Here is a 20,639-nt window from a genome sequence, read left to right as displayed (position 1 = left end):
GGTTATTTCCCCGAATGCCCATTTGGCCGAAAAAGGATATTTAATATATTAATATATAAGATGGTATATTTATTTAATACATATAGCTACGATTGAAAAGGCTTCTCAGAAGGAGTGAAATATTTGTTTGTATACTGAAAAAAAAATTATTTTTTTCTTCTAAGTCTAACTAGAAAAACATTAAGTTGCCTTACTCCAAAATTAATCTTCAATTGCATGTTTTAATTCAATTTGAAATGTTAATATGATAAATAAGCATTGTTCATATACAGTTGAGCCCAAAACTTTTCGTACCCTCACAAAAATGCCAATAAAACATAATTAAATGTTTTTACAAACTCATTTAGAATATCCTTAGTCAATAAAAAATTAGTCTTAACTACAAAAATTATAATAACTTATTCATTTTTCGGAGTAAATTAACAAAATATCATTTTTGCCGTTTGATAAGTATTCATACCTAAAGAGCCAAATGACTGAATACTTTGTGACATGGCCTCTGGCTTTCTTCAAACATTGAATACGCTTGGGATAAGTCCTTGTTAAATTGAGGCAAACACTGGGATGGATTTTGGCCCCCCCTACTAGAAAGAATCTCCAAAGGTCTTCAAGATTTGTTTGATGTCATTTCCACACTGTTTTTTTCAATGTAGTCCATAGATTATCAATAGGGTTAATGTAAGGATTTTGCGCTGGCTAGTCTATGCCCCTAACCTTATGCCTATTGAACCATTTGTGAGCTTTTTTGGATTTTTTCTTAGGTTCATTGTCTTTCTGGAAACACCTATGTCTTCCAAGCTTAAGCATCTTTGATGATTGATGAAGATGCATTTCAAGAATCTCGATGTAGTCTTCCTTTTTTATGGTTCCATCAATTTTGTGAAGTTCTCCAGTTTCATTGGCAGCAATACAAAATCATGATACTTTCCACCACCGTGTTTCACTGTTAGATTAGTTTTTTTTTTCGAGGTTGAAGTCTTGGCCCTTCTGTCGCAAAATGTGCTGATGCTGCTTGTGGCCAAACAACTCCACCTTTGTCACATCTGACCACAGCGAAGTTGAGCTCATCATCTTTGTGGTCATTTACATACTTCAGCTGTGCCTTTATGTGCCTACTCTTGAGGAGTGGAGTCTTTCTTGGCACATAACCCCGGAACCCATTCTTATGCAAAACTCTTTTCACAGTTGATTGTCGAAGCAAAGTCCTTGATGCTTTTAACCCCTGCTGGATGGATTTGAAAGTTGTCTTTGGACTCTTGGCAACCTCTCGGACTACATATATATCAAGCTCAACTTGGACTTTTTAGCATGTCTAGGAAGACTCTTGACATGGGCAGTTATTTTGAATTTGGCAATGATGCTATGGACAGATGATTTTGGGTTGGAAAATTTGATAGAAATGTCTTTGTGGCTGTCTCCTTGATTATGGCAATTGACTACAAGCTGATGGATGTCCTCACAGTACGCCTTGCTCTCGGTCATGTTGAGTGTTGAATAAGACTGAAGCAAGAAATTGGCTCATCATACTTTTATATCCCAGAAGATAGTTCAAGGAAATTATTGATCTCTCAAGAACTTTATAGAAGTATCTTGATCTTTTCAGACTTCAATATGAAAAAAAACAGGAAATGTGTTGTTTTTTGTTACCTTTTGAAGGTATATGAATACTTTTGAAACAAGGAATTTTTTTTTTCGAGGCATAAAAAAATATTTTTATATAAGAAGTTGATATTTTTAGGCAATAAATAGTAAATATATTAATGATAGTATGATTAATAAGTATGATTCATACGCTATATATGTCATATAGGTAAATTAATTAGAGTTATTTTTTAGAAAAATATTTTTTTAATTAATTAATGATCATTATATAAAACAACACAGTCGTATGTGGGTCGAATTTATTTCATATATTTACCATTGTAGTACTTTAAATAACAAATAAACGCAACAACGAGTGTATTGTAAGAAGTGCTAATCACTTCTCCGTTATCACTTAATTAATTATCATACGAATTGATAGATTATTTATATTGGAAAATAATCATGGATAGGCGAACAAGCATTATATAATTATTGTACTATATAATGATAATTAATAAAAAAATATTTTTCTTGCAAATAAAACTAATTAATTGACCTTATATGACATATAATATAGCTTATTAACAATAATTATTTACCATACTATCATTTTAAATTAAAATAAAATATCAAATAAATTGTATATATCAATATATTAAATATCATTGTTCCAAATTGTTCTTCGGCAAAATGTCCATTCAAAAAATTTTCCTTCGCAAAATTTCCGTTCAGAAAGTTGTCTTTCTGGAAAAATGTTTTTGGGCCAATAGTCCGCTCACGGATAATGACTACCCCTTTTATTAGATATAACAATGATTCAACATTGGGCCTAATTGAATAACTGCCTTCTAATGTTGTGCCTTTTTTTTTCCTTTTTGGAGGAAAGGCTTCGGAAATCAATGAATATCTCCTTGTGATTAGCGTACAAAAATCCAAACCAAATCTTGATATACATAAAATATCTCTATTAACTTGTCAAATAAAATTAAAAGATAGCCCAACAGTTAGAAAAAATTAACACACTGCTCAGTGCTGGTTATAGAAGGGACATTTCAGGAATTTTTTTAAGGCCCATTAGTTTAATGTTATGCAATATGGACTCCGTATATTACACATGCAGACATTGCCAAATTTTAAAAAAGTAGTAAAATGTTTACCATAATAAAATGTCAAAAAGTGTAATTACTCTTGTCAAATTGTCATTTTTTTTTGGGGTCAAAATAAAAAAAATAAACATGATATTGAAAAAAAAGTCGCCAATAATTCTGCAAATCATTCTGTCAAACATGTTAAAGCTTGTATTAAAGAAACAAAAGTAATTTTTCAACTTCTCCTAAAAAAATTTAAAAAAATGTCATTTCAATAAATAAAAACTTCTAAACTAGTGTAAGAGGCCCATAGAAAAATTCAGGACACAACCCTTAAAGTGCATCTTTGGTGCGTCAACATAGAACCAATATTGAAAAATATCAAGTTAAGGAAGAAATATGAATATTTCATGGACATATTTGATTCAGTTGTAGGCTCTGTATTCAAATTTCTGGAAAGAGTTAAAATACAAAAAAATTAGCTACGGTTTAAAATCGTTTTATTTTTTAAGGAACTTGTATTGACCCCGATATGACCTTTCAAATGAAATCAATTAATTTCTCTTTTTTTTTTTTTGATGATCAGTTTTGTCTACTTAAAGAGTTGCAACAGACCCAAAATGTTTATTTAATCTACACTCAATTTAGACAAAAGCCATTTTAGCATTTTAGAAGAAAAGGCTGTGTGATACAATTAAAATCTTATGATAGATAGTACCTGTTGTGATCAAAACAACTTGTTTTGATCACTCTTAAGAAAAGAGACGTCATGATATCATTTTATGCCACTGTATGCATAATAGAGCGGTTTGATTTTTAACTTTTTTCGAATTTCGATTACGGGTATTGCAGAAAAGTTGTCAGAGTACGAAAATCACCAATGCAGAATTGCATTATTCTACGAGGTCAACTTTAAGTCGCACATCTCGATCAATTTAAAAAAAAAGGCAAAACCTCTGTCATCAAGTAGTTTTGATAGACCCTTTTCTTATCTATAAAAATTATTAAAACAGTTTTGTTTTTTTTAATTGTCTTTTTAATAAAAAAAAGAGTAAAAAGTAAAACAAATTTGATAATCCCCGTATAGGGCGCATCATTTTTTTACATTTTCACAAAGGAAAGATCCAAATTACCGATTGCTATTCTCTCTAGGTAGGTTTAGAAAAAAACTTTATCAATGTTTTTATAGATTAGAATTTTGTCTATCATAATTAATTATTACAAAATTGTGACCAATGCTGTATTTTAATCTTTATTATATAAATGACTTTTGTCTCATTTCAAACATTAAACTAGATGTGCTACCTAAAGATGACATCGAAGGAAAATGAAATTTGATATAGGTGAATTCATTACCAAGTCCAGACTTTTTCAAATCAGCCGTACTCGAAATTAGAAAAAAGTTAAAAAAACAAACCGCCCTAATGCATAAGTCAGATTCCACATTCAACAAACATGTGTTGTTGTGAACCTAGAAGGAAGCATATGTGCGACTCTACCACTGATTGAAATCTTTATCCGTTATGTTGAGTTATAATATACAATATAAACATGTCTTTAATCATAGGTGCATGATCCTTTACTGTGCCTATGTATGTAGATATACGCGCAGTTGAATGTACACACATACATATATAATGTAATAACCAATGTCTAACTGGATTTAAATCAATCAAAAATTATTTATTTAAGGTAGCAATGACTAATATGTATACATTGAATAGAAAATGTTAATTTGTTAGTAAGGAATTTTTTTCAAGAATACAGCTGTTCATATTATACTGGCAGTTTCTTATAAAGAAAGTGAAAATATAAGTTGTCAAACAAGTGAAATCCCATGTATAATTTTTACAAAAAATAACTGTTCTTTATAAGAGGAATGAATACAGGGTGTGCAAGCTATCTGTGCCGCCAAAAAGGATTTTTTTTCTTCAAATACAATTACCTCTCCAACCAGTTATCAGATTAAAAAAAACAAAAAAAAAAAAAACAGATTCTGAAAGCTTGATAGATTCTAATTGATTTCGTTCAATAAAATCATCTCCTGCATCAATTACAGTCTGTATACGAGGCTGAAAGCGCCAACAGGTCTTCGCCACTTGATCCTTTAGCAAATTCTGGAATTCCTTCGTGGTCTGACTGATATGTTCGTCTATTGGGGTGTAGTGGGGTTCGGTTGGTGGCGTTCGATTGCATCAAAAAAAAAATACCATCGGAGTCAGATACGCCGAGTTTGGAGGCCAAAAGTCCGGTGAGATAAAGTCGTCAAAATTGTCTTGGAGCCATTTGAGACATCTCTTTTTTTAATGTTCCTCTAATTGGTCAGAAAGAGTTACAATGTTTAAGAATTAGTAAATATCATAGTACTACAGTTACTCAATCTGACCAAGGAATCTTCTTTGAAGTCCATATACATTCACGTTATGTACATTTACTTCTCTAGGAACGACCAGCGTGTGAAACTACGCCCATTAAGTTCAAGAGAAAAAAATATCCTGAGCGTATTGTCTATTGAGCTGTCGTTCCATGACTTTTTTTCGGTGTGACAGGGAACAGGATCCTGCTGCCACATGTTAGGCCTCCCATTGCCAACCATGTCAATTTAGGGCTACATCTTAGTCTTTATCTCGTCTATGTAGGCATAATTGTTGACCATGAGGCCTAGGGGGACACGTGAGGAGGCATGACGTGGCCTTCCGAGCTAACCAACCAAAAGACCATGACGTGGGCAGGGAACTTCGTCTGCATGATGACACCTTCAAACTCCCTCCTAACCAGAGTTGGAGTAATTATTATGTTCTCGCTCCCAGGGCGGATTTCAAGGATGGCTCAGTGTCTTTTCCGAATAATTGGGATAATGAATTCGTCAATTAGTTCCATTTTTTTTTTGTCAACAAGTGCAAGTTTAAATAAGCTATCTAACAAAAAAAGGTCAGCTACCTAAGTCACCGTGTTTGCCCAAGATAACACGCCAAAGTGGCGGTATATATAGCTTGCACACCCTCTATATGTTATAAATATATAAGCAAATGACTCTTTGGAGAAACTAAAAATCTAATGAAGTAGGTATTAGGTACATTAAAATCCTTTTTTATAATTAAATTATATCGATCATGAAATTATAAACCTTAAGTTATGCATTTAAAAATAGTATTGGATTAGGAACAGGAGTTAATCAAAAATATAACCGTTAAAATATATTTTTACAGGAGGGAAATTTTATTCTTTTCTTCAAAAATGTAATAAAGTGATAAATCACATCTCATATAAATCATACCTACTATCTAAGGTAATTTATCACTTATATTTTCTACAGATAATCTTAGATCGACTGATGTTTTTCAAAATGATACTAGGAGTTTAACAAAATAAAAGGAATAAAAAAGTTTCCTGTATAAGATATCATGTAATATTAGTAAGTACGTAAACATGTTTGATGTTGTACAGCAAAATTATATATAATATAATTAATTCGAGTAATAGAAAAAAACTTGTTTTTAACATTTTTTAAAAATCATTAAATATATTTAAATATTCTCTCATACCTATTAAATAACAGGTTGAAGCGAATGAAAGAACTCAAGGGATTGATGTAAAAGATACTGACTCCGTTTATTTTACAAAAAGAGATAGCTGTTGTTGTCAAACTTTTTAAAAATTATACAAAATTTAAAATAAAAATGTGTAGCATAATAAAATATCAATAAGAAAGAAGAAATTTTTTTTTATAAAAATATGAAATTTTTTAATAGGAAAAAAGTTTTTTTTTTTGTACAGGTTCAAGAGCCAACATTAGTATCGGTGTTTCGATAATTTTTTGACTAAAAAGATAGAAACAAAAATGTCGTTAAGTGTAATTAAATAGACTATTTACCCCCAATAAGTCAGTAGGGTTTTGATTTGGGGCGTTTTGTGGGGAAAGGCTTTTTGATTAAGTTATCAAATACAATTTTGTATCTCTTTTTTTCTGTAGATTCTATATAAAAGACCATTTCTACCTTGATAGTTCAGAAATTTGAAAGGTTACGTTATCTGATTGATATTTTTTTATAACATAATGGGTCTCCAAGTATCGGTTCCAATATCAATTCATTGTTACTATTAGTAGCCTCGTACCTCACGTTGGTGTTAGGAGAGCCTTTACCCCGTGCCCACTATTCATTTGGACCCCACACTGGATCGTTTTTTTGTAAAAAAAATAATTATATACACTGAGAAGAAAATTGTTTACAAAAAGGTCATACATGGTTCTGAAAGTGAAGTTGTGTTCAAAGTGGATTCCGGGAGATCTCATAATCGATAAAAAGCATAAAGTCTTCTTGTTTTGAAGCAATTTTTTACGAAATTTAACCTTAATAAATATTAGTTCTTTAGACAATATACTACTATAGATAAAGCTACAAGAGGGTTCTAAGGGGGTGGGATGGAGGGGCTATAATCCCCTCCTCCCTCCAAATGCAGGAATTTTTGAAAAATTATGGCTCTATAATAAAAAAACTAATAACAAAACAAGGGATATAAATTTTCTCAGGATTCTTTCAAAAGAAAAAAAAAATGACATTCGAACAAACAATGTGAAGGAAAAAATAATTTTAATATTTGAAATTTTTTCAAAAATCATAAAAAAAACGCCAAAAAAACCCTGCACATAATAAAAATTTAATTCTGCAGACACCCGAACTACCCACTTCAATAATTATGTAACATTATTGGAACGTTTGAAGGATTTAATAAGGAAAAAACGCCCATTTAAAGAAGAAAAAAGTTCATCAAAACAATCCACTGCGTCACAAATTATTGAAAAAGATGTCAAATTTGAATAGATTAGCCCACAAATTGCTTCAATTGATGTACTGTATTCTTTAAATCTGGCCCAGATACATTTTTCTATTGCAAGACCCTTAAAAATGTTCACTGAAAAAATATTTAGAGGTTATCGCCGAAACTGGGGCCTATTTTCGAGGCTAAAGAGAAATCATTCCATTTTATGGTATTGAATTTTTTTAGTGCTATAATCATGGTATCGCCCTCGAAGATAATTGAATGAGTAAAATATGTCAAATTTTGCCAAAGAAATGTGTTTACTATGTTAGCCTATGCACTTTTCAGCCGACCTGTTATAAGTCGCACCTAAGTATAAGTCACATCAAACAAAGAATATACAGAGAGGCCTTATATTCCTCAACAAATATATGTTCATATAAAGAAAGAACATTAAATTATTCAAAATCATTGAATTCTTCATCTTCAAAGCCACTAATGAATAACTGCGCAGGCTTAGGAATGTGATTCTTCTCCAGTCTCTCACATGCTTTTTGCATATTGCAAATCTTCTTCCAGCTGGTCAATTACCATTTGATAAGGCACTTTATCCCATCAAGTTCTTTTATTTGAAGGCATGGTGGTGTCAAGATTATAATGCGCAATTACCTATTCAAAAATAGGAGACGCAACAATGTGTTTTCCATTGTGAGTTGATGATGTTTAATATGGGTTAAAGAGTTACCATAAATAATTAAACGGATATAAAACTTTCTGGGAATGATGTACAGTGTACATTGTACATACACGATAACTTTATACCAGGTAGAGACTTGAAACTTGCATCTTTGTATTATATTAATTTGAGAGGTTATGTGTGAGGAAATTAAACTGTCTGTTATTGCACAGGTAGCCATGAATCTCAAGCACCTGGTGCTTTTTTAATGGGATGCGAAATGTTATCGAAGCGAAATTCAAGGCTTAGGGCATTAACTCTTCTTCGTGCGTGTCAAACTCCAACAGAGGTGTCTAAGCTGAAAGGAATGGATTGTAATACCTTCTAAAATGTTAAGAAGAGGCTAGACTACAACAATACCATAGAGAGGAAGGAGGGCTCTGGAAAAAGAACCCATCATTGATGTGGATACCCTCGAAATCGCCTCTAATCTGGTTCCCAGATGGTTACAGGCTTACGGCAGCCATGCCCATCAACGTTTGTACATGGCCGATCTTACTCCCTGGTCCAGGTAAAATTCTACGACGGCAACATCGTCTTTCAGCAAGATGGGGTACCTGATCACAGCCTGAACATTACTCAGACCTTCTTAGTTAACAACATTCCTTTTTGGAACTAGAGAATGTGGCCACCATACAGTTCGGATATCAATCCCTTCGAATTTTCTTTTTGGTCATAGATAAAGAGGATAACTTGTATCATCCATCGTCAGATCGTCGAAGCTATGAAGGCCTCAGTCTATGAGGAGTGGATAATTTTCGCAAAACTTGCATCTGGCCATCTGTGAAGCCAATGGTGGCAGAATAGAATAAATCAATTTGGCATTGCCTAAGTATCAGAAAAAGATTAAAAAAGATTTTTGTTATATTTATAAATAAAGAATGGGAGGCATTTTTCTTTCCAAGTGTGTAAGTTTCGAGTTTCCACCTGGTATAAATTCAAATAAATGCGACTGATAGTTCGTAAATGTATGTATGTACATATGTAATACCAATCATCATAAATAAATATATATTGTATGCGTCAAGCATAATAGTCTCAATATCATGTGTAGTCTATACTATATATACTTTTGATTGATAAGAGAAAATCCAAAAAATATAAACATTTAAGTTGATCGTTTCGTAATATTGATAATTTAGTAGTAGTCTAATCTTCCATTATTTAATGTGTATTATATTCTAATGATCTTTGTCCGACGGAACATAAATATATGCGACTGGGTTCGTAAGCAAAGCTTTGGATAAATACAAACAAATTTTTTTTCAACAATAATTACTTTTTTCTAAATATGGCCACAATCAGCTCTAATCACAGACTCCACACGGTGCAAGAAAGCCTTGCATAAGTTCATTACAAAATCATTGGACATGTTGTCCCACGCAACCACGATGGAGGCCTTCAGTGAGTCCATACTTGAGTGGGGATTGTTGTTGGTCTTCCTCTCCAAGGTTCCCCACACAGCAAAGTCAAGTGGATTCAAATCTGAGGAGGATGAAGGCTACATGTCCTTCGACCAAAATCCAGCCATATTGGTGGCACATAACTTCTGAATTTGGCTGATGTGTGAACAGTGTGCCATCCTGTTTTCAAACATAATTTTTCTCCAGGCAGTTTGCCTCCAACCAGTACACCTTGTAGTAGGCGTCCCAGTGATTTTCTCCCCGGTCTTAAAGAAGAAAGGGGCCATCAGCTGCCACAACCCAAATGACAATTATATGGGCGGAATGTTAAGTTCAGTACACCAGCTGTACCACTCCTTTTGATTTTGCAAGCCAGTGGTCAATGTGCCGGTTGCTCATTTGATCCACTGTGAAAATCTTCTTTTCTCAGAAATTTTTCACCTTTGACCCATTTTTTCTTTATTCATTTGTGGACTTTCTTACACCTCTTAAGCCTTCTGGCCTACAAGATCCTTTTTTTGCCCTCTGGATGTACTTCTCAAGTACAGGTAACTCGTTGCAGAGGCTTGATCCTATTGCCCAGACAACCCACAAACTCAAAATATCTCCACTTCCTGCAGAGGGTTTTCCTTGATTTTGGGCATCTTGGAAACGAGGCACCTGGAGTAATCTTTTCCACAATAATTCCTGCTTCAATGAGATCAGTGATCCGCTATCTTTTTGCTTCTTTCTCACTCATGATGAAGAACTAGTGAAATATTTATTATTGTTTTTTTATGCACGAATGACCAACGACGAAATCTTAAATAAAATAATTGCAAAACCTCCTCAAAATAACGAAACATGATAGTTAATTTCCACTCCTATTTTTGCTTACAGGTCCTGTAAATTTTATATTTGATGACCGAATCCTTAGAAAATGCAAGTTAGAGGTTAAAAAACCACCACATTTCAAAAGTTTTGTTTATAAATGCTTTGATTTTCAATTGTTTTGATGCCAAATGAGTTCATTTGAAGCGTAAAACATTTTGGTTATATTTACAAAAGAGTATTTGTTTCTAGAAGATCTAGTTCAACTGCAATATTAATTTGAATTTAATTTTATTCACGAAAGAATTATGATAAGGTTGATACATATTACATTGGGAAAAGTAGAACTATACTGTTTGTATCCTTGTTCGGGATTTTAAGGAGTATGATTTCTTTTTTCTAGTTTGCCTCTTTGCCCGATACCCCACTAAAAATCTATCTAAAGACTTAACGACAAACGATACCTACAATTGAGAAGGTTCCATAGGCCAAAAAGGGATACATCTACATTGCCTGTTGCTCCACCAAAAATTGAATTAATATGTAAAAACTCCACTGTTTACCTAATTATGCTGTTTTGTCGGTAATTATTTATTCTGTCTAGCCAAGTCGAGTTCCAGGACAAGTCATATTAGTCCTTGGGGCCGTTCTTTAGGACTATCCGTACTAGAACCAATTAAAAAAAGAAGAAAGAAAATTAAGTGACGTCATCAAGGGCTGAACTAAACCTAATTATATTGGCATATATATATATATACTATCTTTTTATACAATATAATTCCTTATCACGGAATTTGATAAATTTCAACACTTTATCTCAATAAAGTTATGAGTTTAGAACCAAATACTTTTTTTTATAAATGAAGCCCTATTTTTTAAAACTTCAAATAAATTCTTGTAGCGTAAAAACAATTGAAAAATTGGGATGTTATCCCATTTCAAACACTGCACTTATTATATGGTGGTTTTTAAATTTTAAATGGGGTTTTCTGAGGATGGGGTGAATGTATGTTAAACATAAGGACATGCTTGAAATAAAAATAGAATTTTGCTAAGAGTAAACTAATTTGTATGTGAATAATTGATTTTTTTAATTGTCAAAAGTTGGCTCAAATCTGTAAAAAATTTGGGGCTATGAGATGAGAAAGACAACGTTCCATAAGTAGTGATAATTATTATTTTATTGTTTTAGTTCTGTCAAACAAAAAGCCCGACCCAAAGGACAAATACTATTTAAGACTAATTTTATATTTTAATAGACTAATTATTCACCCCTACCATGGTCTTGTGTGCTGTGGGTTGCACAAGCAAAGTCACCCCTCCCATTTTGGTGGTGAGGAAGAAGTGGCTCAATGACAGATGCTTACATCGAACATCTAGATAAGAAAGTGCTACCTAAGGCCAGAGAAAAGTTTGGGGACAACTTTGTTTTCACTCAAGACAGAGCTCCGTGTCATTACACCGGCATGACCCAGGCCTTCTTGAGAGACAAATTTTCAGACTTTTGGGAACTCAACATGTGACCACCTTCCTCTCCATACCCAAACCCCTTGGAACATTCTATCTAGGAGCGTATATAGGAGAGGAGGGTGTGTGCTACTCCTCAGAGTAGTGTCCAATCTCTTGAGGCTTCCATCAAAAAGGAGTGGACAAAGCTTGAATCTGACTACTTAGTAAAGTCCTACAAGGAATTTAGGCCTCGTATTGAGGCAACTATTTGAGCTAAGGCCTTATATATTGAATAAAAGTTGTACCAAGCACTATTTTCAGATGATTTTGTAAAAAAATGTCGTCACAAAACCTCTCATTTAAATTTTACTCTTGAAAATAATTCGTAGAAAAATACAAATGTACTCACCACTCAATTTTGGTAAAAATATTTCTAGCTTGCTGTTGATTTGGCGGCCTACATATATTATCGCATATACGAGTGAATATATAGATAAAGTCAAAGACAATAACTTTGCAACGCTAGGTATAATGTACATATTTTTGAAATCCATCAAATGAAGGAGAATATTGTTAATAAATAAAATCCTTCATATGGAAAAAAAAAAAATATGGACATTTTAAAAGTGTAGCTGTCAATCTATACTCGAAAAAATCATATTTGAATCAAGTGTAAAACAAATCAATATCATTTGATTTTTTTATCATTTTAGTTAAATGACAATTGATAAAGTCAAACCCTGATAAGTGTAGTGTTTGATGTGTTGGACTTTAGTAGAATCGATTATTTAGAAAAGGAAAATACAGCAATCTCACAGGAGATAAGATGGATCTTGGATCCGAATCCCAAGTAAACCAGGTACTATTCTAAAAGATCCAAACTCTAACCGGTTTCGGGTACCCGAACTTTACAGACCATCCAAAAGATCGAGGGTCTGATTAGGACTGATTAATGTTGTGTAGGTTCTTTGTAGACCTACACATCTCAGTTCTAAAACTTATAAAGTCCTTGATGACGTCACTCAACTGTATTTCTGTTTTCTTACATCAGTTCCAGTACTGAAAGTCCAAAGGACTGTCCCTAAGGCTAGACTGTACTGTAATATACCGAATAAATCGGGACTGAAACAACACTATGTCTGATCTTAATATTAATCGATCAGAGAAGAATATATTGATTGGATTTGCAAGGTAAAATTTTGGTATTAAAAACATAGAATGAGTCAGTTTAATCATTATTTGTTGAGATTGAGTGATTAAAAATCGAATCTACTCCATAAAATATTGAATCTACTTTGGGGTTCTTTAAGGGTTTAAAATTGACTCACTTTTGAGTGGAGTCAAAATTTGAAGAGTTAAGTCGAGCCGAGCCAGATCAATAGTTTCTCGAGTCGACATACCACTAGATGAAAACAATTCCTTGGGCTCAACGAAAATGTTGCCTGTATCCGAAGTGAATCTCAAACTCTACATTAAAAATATGTTTTATATATATATATAGGAAATTATTTAATAAATTTTAGGCATATTTAAAAATGTAATATCTAATATCTATTTAGTAATATTTGCACCTCCTGTTCCCTATTAGCTTTGCTACTGACTATTTTACCATTATTAGCAATACATGAAAGAAATTCATTCCAAAAATAAAATCTAAAAATTATCTTCAATATGTATTTGTCAATTTAATGAATTGTGAATGTTCTACGTAGATATTTTTGGAATTTATTTTTAGAAACATTAAAAGTTTATCAAGCTGTATAATTTAGTAATTCTCCCTCTGACCAAACCGGTGCAGTGGTAAGCATTTGAGTGATTTTGGTTATTTTAGTATGGCACCTGTGACTCCCCAACAACAATAAGGCTAAAACCTGCAGTCATCAAGGCTATACATGAGGATGGGAAAAGTTACCGCCAGACCACCAAGTCTATTGGGTAGCACGTGAAGAGCATTCAGAAGGTATTCAGGGTTCTCAAGTCAAATCGCAGCAAGACTGAATGCAAGATGGGTTGAGTATACCCTCAAGCAAGAAGGTACACCAACATTCGGGCTTTCTTGTTTATGGACTAACTTTTTTTTTTGTATTTTAATCTACCGAGTGGTGCATTGAAATCTGAACACTTTGAATTTTAAAATTTAACAAGATATAATTTATTAATTAACAATATAATTCTGCGGATGTATTCCTCTGTCATGGTGTCCCAGTCCTGGCTGACAGTGGGTTTGAGGGACTCAGTGTTTGGATGAAGAACACTTCAGGCCTTCCCCTCGACATTCACCTACAAGGTGTAGTCGACGGGGTTGCCATCAGGGCTTGGGGGAGGGGGGGACAAAAGTGTCAAAATGAGTTCAAAAGAACTCAAGAGACTAATTCAAAACTCATTCAAAAGAGCCTTCCAACAGAAGAGATTGGTTTCATTCATTGCTGGGGTCAAAATTGGCTTCGACACGCTCACAAAACTCTTTTCACCCACTTTTTTATAGCTCTCTCTATAGTCTGTTGTAGACCCCATAGATCTCTTGCATGGGCCCTCATGGACTTGAGAGGATTAGCCTAAGCTGTATTCTTTAACTCCTCCGGGTCCAGTTTGGCTTTTTTGACAGATCATTTCTTCCTCTCTAACGTTTTGGACTTGCTGACGGTGTAGAAGGTGGTCCTGGAGACGCTCAATTGCTTGAAGTGCCCGAATGGAAATTTGTCGATCATGTTCAAGTGTCATTTTCTCTACTTGTACGTAAGCTAGAGAGCTCAAATTTGTTTTGTATTGTAACTACTTGTTTATGCTTTAATATATCGAAATATGAATTAATTTTAATCACTCAAACTTCATTAATTATTGAATTAGTTAGTGTTCAGATTTCAATGTACCCCATTGTATGATCATATTATTGAACATATATTTCAAATGATGACCATTTTCTACAAGGGAATACTCAAAAAAGAATTTGGCAACTAAGGGAAGATGGGAGTTGAATCGGCAAGATAGAATTTTTTGACGATAACTGAGGTTGGAAGGATTATTTAATACCCACTTATTGTATAATACGTACAAAAATGGTATAAATTCCGTCTCGGTTTTTCAAATTTTGTTTTATTTTCGTCTTCGTCAGGTTTAATTTGATGTAGAAAGGAAAATATTTATTTTTGTTAGACGACAAATTAAAAAAAAAAGTGCCGTTTCGTCCTTATCTCCTCATCGTGATGCAAAAAAAGTTGGCAGGTAGTTTTGCCTTAAACTATTTTGCCTCAAGGATATTTTGCCTTAATATATAAATAAATGAAGTTTATACATCGTTATTACTTATTTTTCGATGAAATTGATGTTCCCTTTCAATTTTCTAACTCATACTTTGTAATATTTATTACCATAAAGTGTTTTAAATGTTTGTTCTCTGTTGAAAACTTCATAGCATTATGATCTTGCCTCATATTATGTTTGTTCGTCAATCCATGAGTATTTTCTAGTTTGAATAATCCATCATGTCTAATGGTAATTACTAAAGGAGAAGTGATTATAATTTCTATATTCCAATCGTTACCGTTTTTAATTTTTTCTTATTATATTAATTTTCTTACGTATTTTGTCTCTGGTTTGAATTCATTATATAGTAAGATTTTGTTGGATTATATATTGAAATTTTGGGGCATGATTCCATCCTTTTTACAGCAGAAAACAACCATTTAATGCGTTTTATAGTAATGCACAGAATATATTTTGACTAAAAAATTAGAAGAGGAACATGAATTTTAATTAAAAATAACAAAAATTACCTATACATCTCATTTATTTATACATTGATGGGAAATATTCTAGAGGCAAAATTACGTAGCGGCGCAAAGAACATTCGTTTGATCATAGCTGACGAAATTAGCACTGCATTCGTTTAAAATCAATGTAGCAAAATGGAGTTCATAGTAAGACAACGTTGCAGAGGGTCTCAAAAAGGTAGAAAATTATATTTCCTGGAATATGATAACCAAACAAAGCGTTTTGGATCAAAGAAATCATTTTGATGGTCACTTAAATTGGCTTTGACTACTTTAACTGGAACGGTAGTTGCTATCTTCTACGCATGATTAGGTAAAAACACTATACATTTGAACTAGGCAATCTAATTTTTTATGATATTTTGACAATACGCTACAGACCTTAGACAATTATTTTATAACTCTTCATCTCTTAATGACCACCCAAGACCAAATTACTGCACGTACAAAGTGACACAAAAAATTTCAAAAACAAACAAAGCTATAAATAGTACATAAAAAAGGACATAATAATACATCATAAAAAACGGTCCAATCCCTTCAAAATAATTTTTTTGTGTAACAGTAGAACCCCAGAACTCGAGACTAATTTGTTCCAGAAGAAGTGTTGATAAGTGATGCATTCGAGTTCCGAATCAACTTTCTCCATAACTGAAAATGGATGACTTTGCTCTTTCAACCATTAAGGGATTACCCTTTTAACTTTATTGGTACCCATGTTTTTTAATCTACAGCAAAAACAGCTGAGAGCTAAACCACCACCCCAAATAGTTGCATGTAATTAAATCACAAAAGCCAAGGGAGTTCCGAAGTTTTTTTCGAGTTAAGAGTGAAAGTTTTCTCGCCATTTTACGTACAACTCCGAACATATGGAGTAATGCCATTGGAAGTTACAGGTTTTTCTACTGTATCTATGATTGACAAGGGAAAAATTAAAACCATACAATAGGGTGTACTAACATATTGCGGTTTTTGGGAACACGAAAAAAGAACTTTTTTTAGTACTAAAATCCATATAATGGGGAAAATAAAACTTTCAACTATTTAATTTTCTTTATTGGTATACAAAAGTTGCATGATACAGATATTAATAAACTTTTAGTTTACAAATAACTTTCCTAGACAAAAAGAATAACAAAATACAAATAGTACAATGTATTCGAATATATTCGTATAAAATAATGACAAACCAATAAGCCAAGAGCAAGTGTCTGAATGTTCAAAAAGCAACGATAAAATTAACAAAAAATGACTAGAATAACAAAAAAAAAATAGGCAAAAAACCCCAAGTAATCTACTATTTCATGCTAAAAGATTTGAACTTTTAAAATTGCGGATAATCTTACACAAAACCATCAAGTATCTTGTTCAGAATGAAGGATGAAATTTAATCAGATCTCCAGCGAACTTCCAAGCTGAGATATTTGCAACTGGAATTTTAATGTAAAAGCAGTATTGCAAGCAGCTGCGGCAATGAAAATCCCTCTTAATTGTCCCACATTTATAGGTTTCAATTCTGTAAGTTTCTCCGCCATACGAACTTTCCAATTTAAAATGACATACTCAATTGCTTTGGTCTTTTCTGGAGCATGAACTTTTCTAGTCGATAATCCAAATAGTAGATTTGGAGAAACCCCTCTTTCTGTAAGTCCCTTCAAATTGAGCAAAACTAACTCTCTCAGTATCCGCAGAGCCTGACAATGACTAAAAGTATTAACCACAGAGTTAAATAGCTTACCATAGTCTTTACATGAAGAATTGAAATTAATACATCCCGAGGATATTTGAAATTGTGCTGTGAACGTTTTACCATCTGCTATACTAGTAAGATGAAGTGAAGAAATTATGTGACAGGCTTTTTTAGATGCCCTTCTACTATCGGAGTCTTGACAAAGTCGAATTTTTAAAACCTCTTTTTTTTAGTATAATTAAGACAATAAAAACACTTTACTCATTATTACTCAGGATAAATTATTGTATAGAGTAGTTAAACTCGGTTAATATGAAAATAGTCAATAGCTAAGTCTGATTTGATAAATTGATGAGAGTACTCTTGGGTACTGTTGGGTAGTAAATGTTTGGTTTTTAAAGGTTCGAGTAAGAATTTTGCTAGAAAACCAGGTAATAAAACCCCGGAAATTGTTTCCTACACAACATTTTGTTAAGTAATGCCCAAGTCAAGGATTATTTGCTCATTAGTGTTTTGATGAGCGGAAAGCCAGTGATTGATGCAAATCACGCAAGTATTTGAATATTTAATTTCAGCCAGCCAATAACAAATATCACTTCTATAAATGAAGATGTAGTTACCATAGAAATGTAAAATAGTTAAGGATAGCTACTATGAACCAAAAAGTCTGCATTAATGTGGTGTATACAAACAACTCCATCTTTCTTCAAGAGAATTGACGAAGTATAATGGATTAATCCATCATGTTGTGGTAAGGCAGAACTAAGTTATTAGAAGATAAGGGGTGAGCAGGAGAAGGGTGAGAGGATGAATAATGTGAAGTTAAATCACTGGTTGATGTATAGGGCTTCGACATTGTCTATAGTCCGGTCGATGTATCAGTTCCCTGCATAGGTGAGTTATAAACCTAAAGACCACGTCTTACACATTTGACTGAGCATTGAAATTGGGGTTGTTCCACTGTAAATAAGGGGGTGTTGTATTTTGCCAAAGTGGCCCGTGGGAATATCTCAGGTAGCAGAGAGTGATGAAGCTCCGTCATTAAAGTGATTATTTCTCATTACTAAATTACTTAAAGTTGGCTTCGACCTTGGAATCCCTGTAGTATTAGAAGACTTGGTGGTGAAGTCGTAAGTGTTCATGGGGTTTTTTCGAGATGGCACCTTCCTTCTAGAGCCAGTATTGAATAACAATTTCCTGTTTGCCTTCGATGTGGTTTTTGGTAGACTTTCTGGCAAAATCGAGGGTTGTGTAGATGGATGGCCATTGACACATGCTCCAGCTAATTGGCTCCAGTGACTGTCTCAGGTGAGCAAGCAAAATTCGGAATAGTCAGAATAATTCAAAAGACCACGTTATGCGTAATCCACGATGTTTGAAACCGCGTTATGCGAAATCCGCGTTATGCGAAATCCGCGATGTTTGAAACCGCGTTATGCAAAATCCACGATGTTTGAAACCGCGTTATGCGGAAAACTCCTGTTTATATATGTTGTATACAAGTTTCAACATGTATAAGAAAATTGTACAACTTGCAATTTCTTTGTCTTAAAATGTCTTATTTAATTACAATATTAGTCATTCCAGAGGGCGTTACCTCGCTAACACGAAAATACCCTATGATTTTGTTTTTTTAGCTTACGATTTCCTCATCTTACTTGATATATCCTGGATATTCCATCATTTGTTATTTTTGATAAATAAACGAAGTAATAAGTTATACTATACTTATGCTACGCTTCCAAAAAGAGAGGAATACAATTTCTTGATGATCCTTCCTTATATATATCGGTCTATTTCTTTCTGTTTCGGCATTATTTTGAATCAAGGAGGTGAAGTGATTTTCAAAAAATTGACAAAAATGAATTTTTGTGTGTTGATTAAACATTACTGGATGAAAGACAAAACACCTCAGGAGACTAAAAAGAAGCTTAATAAACTTTATGAGGACTCTGCACCTTAGGTTAGAACAGTTTATAAGTGATTTCAAAATTTCAGAGTAGCCATATGGATACTAGTGACGCTGAATCTTATGGACTACCTATTGAGGCTACTACTCCAGAAATCATGGATAAAATCCATGATATAGCGATGGATTGCTATTGCTGTATGTATCTCAATTTGGAACCATATTTCTATTAATTTTTGAACTACAACTGCTGAGGTATGTGCTGATGCATTGTCGTGATGGAAAATGACTTTTTTGTGGGCCAATTGGGGTGTGTTTTCCATCAGCTCGGTTTTCAAATGGTCCAATATCGATTAATAATGAGGCCCTTTAATAGGTTTGCCCTTTTCCAGATAGGTAGTAGATAAGGATTATTCCTCGCAAATCCAAAAGACAGTCACGATAATCTTTCCAGCCACTCCTCTATTAAAACGAATGTAAAACAGAAAGAAATAGACCGATCTGCCTGAAAGTTGGTGTGTGTTCTTCCAAGAGATGCTACTAACTAAAAATAACGTCGATACGCGCCAGTAATGCCAACTCTCGGACTTTGTACAGGCTTTTTAAACGGCCCTCGTATATTGGTCATTTTATTATTTCTATGAAACGAATACGTTCATGGGGAAAAGGAAGTAAAACCCTTACTGAAACTGGCAACGTTGTTTACGAATGTCCCCAGATTGTTGATGTATTTATAGTAAAATACTATTTGTCTCGAGTTTTTTTTAGATAGTTAAGTACAACATTCTTTTTTGACATTTCTCAAAATACTCTCCACATTCTTCATAAATCAGGGGTGTTGCTGTAAAATGATCCGATATTTCTTTTACATTTAGAGCAACAACCGGTTTTATTTTAGGATAAGTGAGAATGTGTCAAATAAACACACTCACTCCCTGCATCCTTGGAGAGGAGAAAAAACATGGAGATTTATACTATGTTCTTCTACTCATATTAACCCTCCTCCATTCTGTGATCTCTTCTTCAAAGACCAACAACAAATGAATGTAAAAATAGTGTTTATTTGTTAGTTTTTTACATAAGGGAGAAAGTTTGAGCAATTACATCATCATGATTCCAATCATTGATATTTCAGATATATCATTAAATTTAAAAGAGAAGAGTTGTAACTATGACGCTGTTGGAGTTCAAATCCGTGAGGCAATGACAGGGGTTGGCTGTATGTATCTCTCTAATCATGGACTGGATGAAAATGCACTGAGTGAGGCCTTTTCGTCAGCTGCCAATTTTTTTGATCTCCCATTCGAAAGGAAGAATCATTATTAGTGAGTTGTAATCATTGATTATTTATATATCTATCCATGTGTCCGTTTTTATATATTGCATAAGCTTTGTTGATTATGTAAGGGAGAGTTACTTATTTAATCATTTTTTTTAAA

General features: G+C 33.3%; 1 protein-coding gene across 1 annotated transcript in view; it reads left to right on the top strand.

The window, feature by feature from the left end:
* The first annotated feature begins 20,131 nt into the window (after positions 1–20,131).
* Positions 20,132–20,639, top strand: part of LOC121129093 (uncharacterized) — a 36,746-nt gene continuing 36,238 nt past the window's right edge. The window contains exon 1 of the mRNA XM_040724766.2: positions 20,132–20,525. Coding sequence (XP_040580700.1) covers positions 20,311–20,525 — 215 coding nt within the window. The 5' untranslated portion in view covers positions 20,132–20,310. The remainder of the gene's footprint in view (positions 20,526–20,639) is intronic.

The sequence above is a fragment of the Lepeophtheirus salmonis genome, chromosome 14 (genome assembly GCF_016086655.4).
Source record: "Lepeophtheirus salmonis chromosome 14, UVic_Lsal_1.4, whole genome shotgun sequence".
In the NCBI taxonomy this organism is placed as follows: domain Eukaryota; kingdom Metazoa; phylum Arthropoda; class Copepoda; order Siphonostomatoida; family Caligidae; genus Lepeophtheirus; species Lepeophtheirus salmonis.
This window is presented reverse-complemented; position numbering and strand designations above follow the sequence as displayed.